This window comes from Oryzias latipes, chromosome 12, assembly GCF_053564925.1.
Source record: "Oryzias latipes strain Hd-rR chromosome 12, Olatipes_Hd-rR_3.1".
Lineage (NCBI taxonomy): Eukaryota > Metazoa > Chordata > Actinopteri > Beloniformes > Adrianichthyidae > Oryzias > Oryzias latipes.
The window spans coordinates 29,656,213-29,666,915 of record NC_136248.1 but is presented as its reverse complement, the minus strand read 5'-3'; the positions used below and the strand labels follow the sequence as shown (position 1 = coordinate 29,666,915).

The 10,703-nt window shown below is 39.5% G+C and overlaps 1 protein-coding gene across 1 annotated transcript; it reads right to left on the bottom strand.

Moving 5' to 3' along the window:
• Positions 1-4,698: 4,698 nt before the first annotated feature.
• Positions 4,699-9,399, bottom strand: LOC101167381 (proteinase-activated receptor 3). Its single transcript, XM_023960583.2, has 2 exons — positions 8,993-9,399; positions 4,699-6,491 (listed from the first exon to the last, which is right to left on the bottom strand). Exons 1-2 carry the CDS (start codon positions 9,063-9,065, stop codon positions 5,446-5,448), a joined length of 1,119 nt encoding a protein of 372 aa, XP_023816351.1. The 5' UTR covers positions 9,066-9,399; the 3' UTR covers positions 4,699-5,445.
• Between the last annotated feature and the right edge of the window lie 1,304 nt (positions 9,400-10,703).

The window sequence follows — 10,703 nt, the reverse complement described above, 5'->3', positions numbered from 1 at the left end:
GAAACTTAGCCAGTAACTTCAGCTTAATAAGTAGTTAAATTGTCAGGAACTCCATAAGTAATCTATAGTCTTTTTTTTCCACCCATCCCCAATAACACACTCTCTGAATTACACACTCAAGCTGTTTCATTCATTTGCTGAGACAGGGAAAAATGTGGCATGCTAATGTAGCAGCAGAAAAACAAATGATAATGATAATTATTTATGAAAATGTAAAAAAAAGGCAAACATTAACATACTGACAGATAGAAAAAAAATCTAAGAATTAGATTTTCAATTAAAAGAACTATAATATATTCATTCATTCATCTTCTTAACCGTTTTTCCCTTTTGGGGTCACGGGGTTGCCGGAGGCGTAGGCAAGGGATACCCTGGACTGGTCGCCAGTCTGTCGCAGGGTAGAATATCCTCAATCACACATCCATTCACTCTCACACTCACACCTATGGACAATTTCGAGTTGCCAATCAACCTATGAAGCATGTTTTTGGATGGTGGGAGGAAGCCAGAGATCCTGGAGAAAACCCACGCATGCACGGGGAGAACATGCAAACTCCACACAGAAAGGTCCCCCCATTGATGTTGTGTTTTTCACGTCCCCCAGCCGGGACTTGAACTGGGGGCCTTCTTGCTGTGAGGCAAGAGTGCTAACCACTGCGCCACCGTGCAGCCCAACTATAATATATAATAATAAAAATCAATAGTCATTAATTATATTCTCATAAATTGACTTTCCTAGGCTAAACAACACTGAATAAACGAATTAACTGATTTTCATGAAATTTATTATATAATTTTGTCAATGAAAGTTTAGCCTTGACTATCTTTGTATCCTGTGATGTTAAAAGTGTTTTCATGACAAAATAAAATAGGTTTTGAATTAAAAATAAATGAAAAGTAAGTGTAAAACAGCTGATACTGTAAACAACTTCTCAAAGCAAAAAACTTTTCTTTTTTAAAAAGGCAAGGATTTAGAAATTCACAGAAGAAAACAGTCCAAGTATTCATATCTTGTGCTGTGAAAAGTGTTTTTATAACAAACTGAAAAAGTTTATAAAAGAAACGTTTACAATAAATGAGGAGTTATTTGAAAAACATGTTCCGGAAATAAAATTGACTCATCGTTTTCGTCTATTTAATTTCAGTGAACAAAAACCACTGAGGTCTAAGAACCACTGAGGTGTGAAAGAGCTTTCAGAATTAACCAACATGAGATCCAGTTAAAGACAGACGTGACTGTACCACTGAGAGCATTCTAGGCTTTCATTGTGCCACCCAAAAGATCCCTTTTAAAAAGAGTTCTTTTTTTTATCTATTTAAAGATTCCAATTCTTTCTTGTCTTTCATTTTATTGGTTGAGCGTCACACACAAGACTGGTGGAAAAGGGACCAAAAGTTAAGTTAAAAACCAGGTCCTACGTCACAAACTCTTAAAACTGCTCTGTTGTTGGACACGAAGACAAACCTCTACAGTCATGAGGGGAAAAAAAGAAGAAAAACTTTCAGTTTTCTTTTCAACAGCTCACAGTTTAGTTTGCAGACGCACTTTTGCTGATGTCAATCTCACAGTTTGGTTTCCTGCTCAAAAATCATTTAAAAAAAAAGATCAAACCAAACTGTTAAAGAAACAAGTAGGTTTTCACATGTCTGATAAAATCTTTGTTTGGATGGCTTCATTTATGCTTTTATACGAGCATTTACTTTAATTTATATGCTTTGTAACAATGATTATTGCAACTGGATTCATTATATGCTTGAGTTCAAATAGATGCGTTCATGCCAACTATTTGCTAGACGTCTTTGGAGATGGTGTTATGGTGTATGCAAAAATCCATCTGCAACAGTCAAAAAGAATCAAAAGCAGCTTTTATTAAGCAGCATCACAGCTTGATGAATCATTGCAGAAATGCAGTCAGTGTGAAACTCAGTAAATACAAAAAAAACATTCATTTTAAAATGTTATCTGGTGCAAAGTCCGACATTCATCCATAGTTACATTCACTTTTTTTAGCATAAACAAATCATAATTACAAAAGTTGAAGAAAATCTCTATAATTTAACAACAAGCACAACATTGTAGCTGTTCTGGTTGTTTTTCTGTTTTTTAAAAATGAAAAACTTCTCCTTCTGTTTAAGCGAAAAAAGCCTGAGGTTGTAAGGATCTACAGAAAGATCAGTTCTGTTCTAATTGTTACGAGCATAGGAGTTATCAGTCATGTCAACCCCGCCCCAGAGAAAAACATTAGGCTGAAGCCCGTCTATAGAACCTTTTATTTGCTAGAACTTTGATCTGGTTATTGTTGTCTGGAATAATGCTTTCACATCGTAGCTGTCGCCGGCGACAGCAAAATTACACACGCTCTTCCAACGACAGTAACTCTTCAACTCTATTCTGATCTTTATGAAAAGAAAACTTGGAATTTGTAGACGGCAATAACTTTCACTATTTAATCGTAACTGACAACTACCTTGAACATAAAAAACCGTAATCACAAATACCAGTAATGGGGATTGACCCGTACAGGTGTATGCTGCAGGTTTTTTGCTTGCCCAGGTCTGCGGACAGTTGTAGCGAGCAGGACTTACATTTTAAGAGGAGCGCAGGTGTGTCTTGCCGTTCCCTCGAAACTCGTATGACCATCTCAAGGCACGTCATGAAAATGATACGTACCATTGTTGTGCATGTGGTCAGTGTATCGTGAACTATTTTTACGTTTAATGGAAGTTGCGCCCAGTTACAGGTGATGTGCGGTGCCCTCATTCTAGTCATAAGAAAAGTTCGAGTACTGGCCCATACTGACTATGTACGAACAAGGTGTGCACATGATACACAAGCACCAAGTAGGGTACCTGTAGGGCAGAGGTCGGGAACCTTTTTGGCCGAGAGAGCCATAAACGCCACATATTTTTAAATGTAATTTCGAAAGAGCCATACAATAATGTTGTGTCCCTTTCCCGCACTGAGGCACGGAGACTTAACCTCTTTTAAGGTTCTTTATTCTGGTTACTGCAGCCCGTAAACAACGCCGTACAATTAATTCAGCAACTCTTCAGTCTCTACCGCTGAGAGCGCTTCACCCAACTTCTTATTCGCTTACTGCCGCACCAGCCCTCCTATTACCCTTATTCGGCCCATGGCTGAACCCCATTGGTCCAAACTACATAACAGGCTGAGCGACAGAACTGAGAGCCAATCAGCATCTCTGCTTGATGCGTTCAATGAACTCCAAAATTTTGACGTGGTGAGTTTCAGCTTCATCTTGAGACTTTAAACGTGATCGTAGGTTGGTCTGAATGTTCTGTAGATGTGAGAAAGACCGCTCACATGCAGACGCGGAGCCAAACATATATTCATACGCTGCAGAATGTGACGGGCAGCGTGTTTTAAGTTTTACAATCCCTGCGCGATTCACCTTGCTGCCCGTGCCCTCACCCCCCCCCCCCCCTCTTCCTCACACATCCCGCTGCAACCGGGCGCTCTTTCTCAGAGACGGGAGCGCGCAGTTGCAAACAGGTTTTAGGCTGTTATAAACTCTGTGAAATAATAGATCATAGTAAACTGATGTGCGGTGCAGATATTTTTTTCTCCAAGCACCGCTACTACTGGCATCGCATCGCACCCGAGATGGACTGGTCTTATGAAAAAAAAGTATAATTAAAGATTTGTCTGCGAGCCACATGTGACCATCAAAAGAGCCATGTATGGCTCGTGAGCCATAGGTTCCCGACCCCTGCTATAGGGTGTCCACACAAACTACACTCTAATTGAATAATTTTCTCCTTTCCAAAAGTCAGGCTGCACATAAGGAGTTCAAACTTATCAAGTGAACAGCACTTTAGGGGTTGAAAATTTGAAAAATCGGTACGACGTGCCAGCGTCTCACTTACTTCCCCCTATACGTACCCTTGTGTGTCATACAAGTAAGTGTTGGCTACAACCTGTCAACTGGACCATGCGGGCATGAACATTTTCTCTAAGGGTTCACCAAGCAGTCTACAATCCTGATATTACCTGCGGCCACCTTCAAGCCCTGTACAGGTTTGCCTACTTTTTGCCCGCAGAGAGTCCATATGCACCTTATAAGAGCCGTTGTGACTTAACTGGTTTACATTTTCCTAGGCATTTAAAATAGCACAGTTTCATTTAAAGGGCATGTTGTTGTTTCATACTATTTAATTCTTTGAATTTGTGACATGAAAATTAGAATGCTGTCATCTAACTTTTTTGCTCTGCTACCTTAAACTAGTTTAAGCTTTTTCTCTGTAAAATTGGACTTCATTTCGCAGTTGTTTGGTATGTTTTTTGCATCTAATTACATCTGTAAACTTTGTACCATTTCAACCAGTCCCAGTCTTTGATATAAGCGACTTAGGCAGCCGCCTAGTGTGGCAACTGCTGAGGGGCGCTACACCAGCAGGTTGTTACACAACTTGTCTTTTCCCAGGCAATTGAGGTAATTAACGTCCAAATTAGAAAGACACAAACTGTCCGGTGCGCAAAACAGAAAAGAAGAAGAATAGAGACGCAAACAGAGCTAATGGTTTATAATGACGTCCCTGACAACTTTCCAGCATTGAAAGCAAGAAGAGTCAAAATCGGAGTTGTTTCAGTCTCTGCCCAGAAACTTTATAAATGTAAATATATATTTATTGTATAATGCTTTCTGTCTTCAGTGTTCCTAATTAAAAGCTTAATGACTTATTTAATTGTTGCAAATCAGAGCGGATCATCAAAAAGATTTCTTTACGTGGGAAAATTGTGTGCTGCATTTGACATATTCTGTTTTTTAGTTTTTTTTAGTTTTTTTTTTGTGGGTGCAGTTAAACTTCACCTAGGGCTCCTCATTTCCTGCAGCCAGCACTAGTTCCAATAATTTTAATGTTGAGGTGCAAGTAGATGAAGGAAGTGGTTAATATGGTCTTTATTATTTTTTTCCTATATAAGATTTCAGTTATTCTTTTGAGTCCAAAAGGTTTGTGTAGCAAGTTTAGAAAATTCTCAAAGCTGTACTGTAACTTAAAGAATCCTACAAACGTTAAGCCTATTTAACTATTGGCTCCCATTTTGCCCTTTTTTCCAGCTAACTTAGCTTTGACGATATTTGCCATCAACATTCTTTTCAAACTGTTTCATAGATGACACATCAATCCTGTGCTGTGCCGAACAGTGTAATTGTGTAAATCTGTTACTTGGGAAGAAGCCGAATGACATTTTCAGCTCATTTGAGTTTTTCTGAGAGGCAGGGCTGAATATTTCAAGCATAATACTTCTTTTTCCTTTGTCAAAACAGTTACAGTAACAGAATATGTGCATTTTCTATTTTCTCTGAAACATTAACATAGGAGAAAACATAAAAGCTTAAACAACTTCAGCGAATCATCCAGGAACAATAGACTTCCTCTATCTTTGGATTCCATCCCCCTCCACAATAAAGCAACTTCTTCTCAGACAGTAATGCTCATGGACTTGCCTTTGAAAGTCATTATGAAAAGCCGGGAGCCAGTGGAGGTGGACATAAGAACAAAGAGGAAGGGGTCCAGACAAGCGTGGAGACAGCACAAGCACACTGCCATGCTAAAGTACCCGTACAAACCTTCTGATCCATTCAGCTCCAGCTGCAGATAATGGATAAAGTGCAAGATTCCAGTGGGAAGGAAACACACCAGGAAGATGCCAAAAACCAGCGAGCTGGCCTTGATGTACTTTCCCCAGTCTTGGAGGGAGTTCTTGAGCTCAACGATGATCCGAATGTAGCAGAAAATTGAGACCACCAGTGGAGCCAGAAGACCGATGACTGTAAGAACCAGGTTGTAGGAGAGCAGAAAGACGAAGCTGAAGGAGCTGTCGTCGCGGGCGAGCACATCGTGGCAGGAAGTACGGTTCAGCTGCGGGAGCCAGAAGCTCTGCCGAATCAGGAGCTCTGGGATGATGGCTGTTCCAAACACCCCCCACACCCCCAAGCTGACCCAGGTTGTGCACATCCTCTTGGGCAGGCCTTTGTACATGAAGGGGTGCACCACAGCTATGTAGCGCTTGATGCTAATGCAGGCCAACGTCGCGGCAGAACAGTAGAGGTTGCCATAGAAACAGGCAGTGACCACCCGACAGGCTGCCTCTCCCAAAACCCAGTTGTTTCCATGGAGATGGTAGTGAACCTTAAAGGTGAGGGAGAGGAGGAGGAAGAGGTCGGAGACCGCCAGGCTGTAGTAGAGGATGGCGGAGGAGACCTTTCGGATTTTAGTAGCCAGGAAACACAGGATGGCGACATTGGCCGGGACGCCGAAAACAATCACAAATATATAAATGAAGGGGACGACCCGGGTGCTGAGCGGGCCGCTGAGGTACTCCACGGTGCTGTTACTGAGGGACTGCAGAGCTGGAGAGGGGGGGCTTGAAACCACCTGGCTGCTGTTCTTCTCAACGTCTGTCTGAGGGACCAGGTTCCCAAAAAAGGTTCTGGGATTAGGAAATGCCTTACCGCTCTTCTCATCTGTAAAAAAAAGAATAAGATAAAAATATTTACTTCCAGACAATGTTTCTGTCATGATACGTTCACATCAGGCTCAGAAACGCACATTCAAGCGACCACTTTCACTGAAAAGTCTGTGTAAACGCATGTTTATTCGCGTTTCAGGCTTCTGCGTACAGTACTTTCGTCTTCACGTGCTGTGACGCAAGTTTTTAAATCTGTTTTCAGGCTCTACGTAAACAACACGTGGCCATTGAACGTGGGTCAAAAGTTAAGTGAATTGAACTTTGACCAATTAGGAACTCCGATTTGGTAGTGACGTACGGGTAGCATCCTTTCCAAAACATGGAGGTGCCAACCGTTTGTGTCAGCAAATGGTGGTGCAGGATCCAACAACCCAACCAAGTCCAAGAACACAATCCTCACACTTTGGAAAGTGATCATGAAGGAGAAAAGAATTGTGGTTTGTGCCCAGCGACTTTTGACACAAAGTCTTTCATATATCAGAATAGAGCTGTGAAAGAAAAAGCCTGGAACAAGATTTGCACCACTTCAACATGTCACACCAAGCCTCTTCCTACTGAGTACATGCACTAGTATTGGGTAGCGACAGCCCAGTGTGAACACCGTATGCTAAAAGCGTATTCAGGAATCTCCCCTTAACACGTTCTTGAACACGCATCACATGCCTGGTGTGAATGTAGCATTACATGAACATTTTGTTTATTGTGTTTCTAAAGCATCCCTGTAGCCGACTGCTTTGCTGCGTCTATGACCAACTACTAGGATATGATATTCTGCAGTAAATTTCATTTGAAAAACTTGTAAATCTGAATGCTTGTAACAGAAGCACGTTGAAGCAGCATGACGGTTGGAATTACTGTAAGATGAAATCCAGAAGTTCTGTTTGAACTAAATATATCACGTCGTGCCTGTTAAAAGAGAAGCACGAGAAGTGGAACTGTGTTAAAGCCGCTGCTGTGTTTACATTTTAAAGGAATCATGTAAGCATTTCCATGACGACATGTTTTGACATTCTATTTATCTGTGTGGGGAATTTCATGCAAACTCTTCTACTTCTTGAAAATGTTAATATGTTCTTGTATAAGTGAATAAAAGCAGCGATCAAAGTAAGTGACATATCAAAGAAAGCTGCATTTATGAGGAAAAAAATTGTCAAAGTTTGTGATTTCCAGTAAACTTACTAAACTTGACCTTTTCTTCCAAATCCATCAGCAAACATGCAGGTAAATTTGTTTGAAGATTAAAATGAAGTCATTTAAATGCTACTTGTGTTTTTTTTATGTTAGTCAGTTTGTTCAATTTAAGGCTACATTTAAAGTATGCAACAGGATCCCTCATCAAACTAAAAAATCATCCCATCGGTGCCTTTTTCTTTAATAGTTCATGCTAATACTAAAAGTTTTAAATAAAATCAAAGTTTAGACTCAATCAAAAGTGCAGACGTTTCATATTCTGCAAAAGTCAATTTCCTTTGTTTATTATTTATTAGTGACAAAAATATGTTTATTTTAAGGTAAATACAGGCTGATAAAGTTTAGCTAACAAATGATTCACTTTGTATTAACGTTTATTTGTTTTCTTTATTTTTTCAAATGAAGGCTACATTTAAAATATGCGACAGAATCTCTCAAAAAAATAAATAATCATAATAAATAATGTTTGTTTCCCTTTCAGCTTTTCCCATCAGGGGTCGCCACAGCGAACGAGTCGCACGGTAAACTTGGCAATGTTTTACGCCGGATGCCCCTCCTGACGCAACCCTCTCAAAGCAACCGGGCTTGGGACCGGCACAGAAGTAGAGAAGGGAACAGGGAGCAACCCGGAATCGAACCCTGGTTTCACGGACGGAAGGCGCCGCAAACCAGCACGAGCTAAACCGGCTCCCTCAATCATAATAAATAATAAAAAATATAATTAAAAAATAATCCCATTAACGCTTTTTTGTTTAACATTTTCATGCTACGAATTTGCAGTTTAAATGATAAACTTTAGGTCATAAAGAATTTGAACACTGACCTTTTGGTGGAAGGGAGTCAACCTTCATTTAAATCAGAATTTTGGATCTCAAAATTACCTTTCATAAATCCTTTTATTCCAGAAAACACTTGAAAATAACACATTTTTAAAAAAAGAGAACGAAAGTTTATATATATATATATATATATATATATATATATATATATTTTTTTTTTTTATTTATAGGCTAATCAAGTAGTTAACATTACATTCACTTCATGATACAAGTAATTTAGTTTGAAGTTTTGACAGTGTAATGTAGTCTGTAGGTCTTCCTGTTAGTATATTTTTCACATAAACTTTATATTCCAATAAATCTAAAGCTGATACACAAACAAACCACACACAGAAATGACTGTCATAAAAATGCTGCTATCAGTGTGACCATCGGTTCTGCTGCTTTTAATTTAGCTTTTGTTTAATCTTCATCACTTGTCGTCTCAAAGCTTCACTGAACAATAAATAACTGATAGGTTTCTTACCACTGTTGCTCGGAGAAACACTTGAAACGAGAGCAACAAGGAGCAAGGCGGCTGATTTCTCCGATTTCTCCATCTTCTTGGTGCAAAAACCGGCCGAGGCTCACGGGAGAAGCTCGCTCGTCGCTCCTTCGGATTGCACTGACGGTTCAGTCAAGTCAGAACACCTCCTCAAATGCTCGGGGTAAATAAAGGACAACCGAGGTGTCTGCAGAAAGCTCAGCAAGAATGCGCCCCCCCGTTGGTTTCTGTTTTAACATGCAGCGGCCGTCTTCAGCCCACATGCTAACACGCCGCTGTTTTCTGCCAGAACTGTTTTTAACTCTCATTAAAGTGAAAGATTCGAGCCCTGGATGGAAATGTAGAAAAAGGGCTGGCATGTAGAAACTGAGGAAGTATGAGGTGATGCCCTGGAGAGAAGAGGAAATGCCTGAATGCAGATGATAAGCCAACAGTTTACTTTTCACTTCCTCTGCAGTGACTTTTTCCACATAAAAAACAAAAAAACACCAAAAAAGTTATATATGTATGTAAAAAAAAAAGCCAATGTCAGTGAGGGGTGATGAAATTCCCAGAAAGCGTTTATTTTTCTGGGGTCCAGCCTCCAGCTGATCACAGATGTGGCCTGGAGGATGTTAGTGACGTCTTTTTTTCCAACATCAAAAGCGCCGCAAACTGAGAACAGAGAGTCGTCTCTGAGTGGCGTGGATCTCTGCCACTTCCATATTTGGAAAAAGTCAACAAATAAAAAAAGGGTGATGTGTTTTCCCTCTTGAAAACGTGTCCTGCATTAATTTGATGTTTAACTAAAAAAGATGAAAACCGTTTCATCTAAAACAAAATTAATAATCACCAGGAGAGAAAGACAAATCATCTGAGTGCAGGTTCTTTTCTATAGCCAGCAAATGGTCACTATGTGTTTCCCACACGTATTCATAGTGTAAAAAGTAAAGAATATATATTTATTTTCATAAAAAGTTTTATTTTTGTTACAAGCAGAAACAAACATTCTTGCAAACTGCTATTTAAACCATTTTCCCACAAGAGGGCAGCATTGACTTTCATTTTTTTTGTTGGCGTTCAAAAAGAAAAATGTTTTGACCTCTTTGTTGCCTGATAAGTTTTTTATTTTATTTCCTGGTCATGTTCTGCCAGCAACATTTTCTTAGGCTAAGGAGTCGAGATACTTTTCTCTAAGTTCCTGCAGGCAATAGATCTCATCAGAGATGAAGGTTTTAATGGTTTCCTGTGAATATTTCCGAGAAAGTCTCTGTCGTCATGACCGTTTTATTATTTTTAGGTTATCTCTGTCTCTCTACAGTCCAACGAGAAGAATCTGTTCTTTTGGAATGGATGATCTACAGACACAATAGCTACCAAAAGAGAAAAAGAGCGAAGACGTTTCTGCTATAAGATTTCTGGATACAAATAACGAGAAGGTCTTATGTAGAGATGGACAACAAACAACTGAGAAGGATTCATCAACACCTCTGCTTGTATTTGGGATTTTTAAACTTTTATCCTGAAGTGTGACCCAAAAGCAAAATGAGAAAGAACAATTTATTGGGGAAATCCAATGACACAATTTGATGAGCACAGCACTAAAATGTATGGAAACGTATTGCATTGAATTAAAAAAAAAAAAAAAGTGTGATTAAAAAAAAAAAAACTAAAAAAACAACAACAGGTGATATTTGTTCTAAAAAGCCACAAT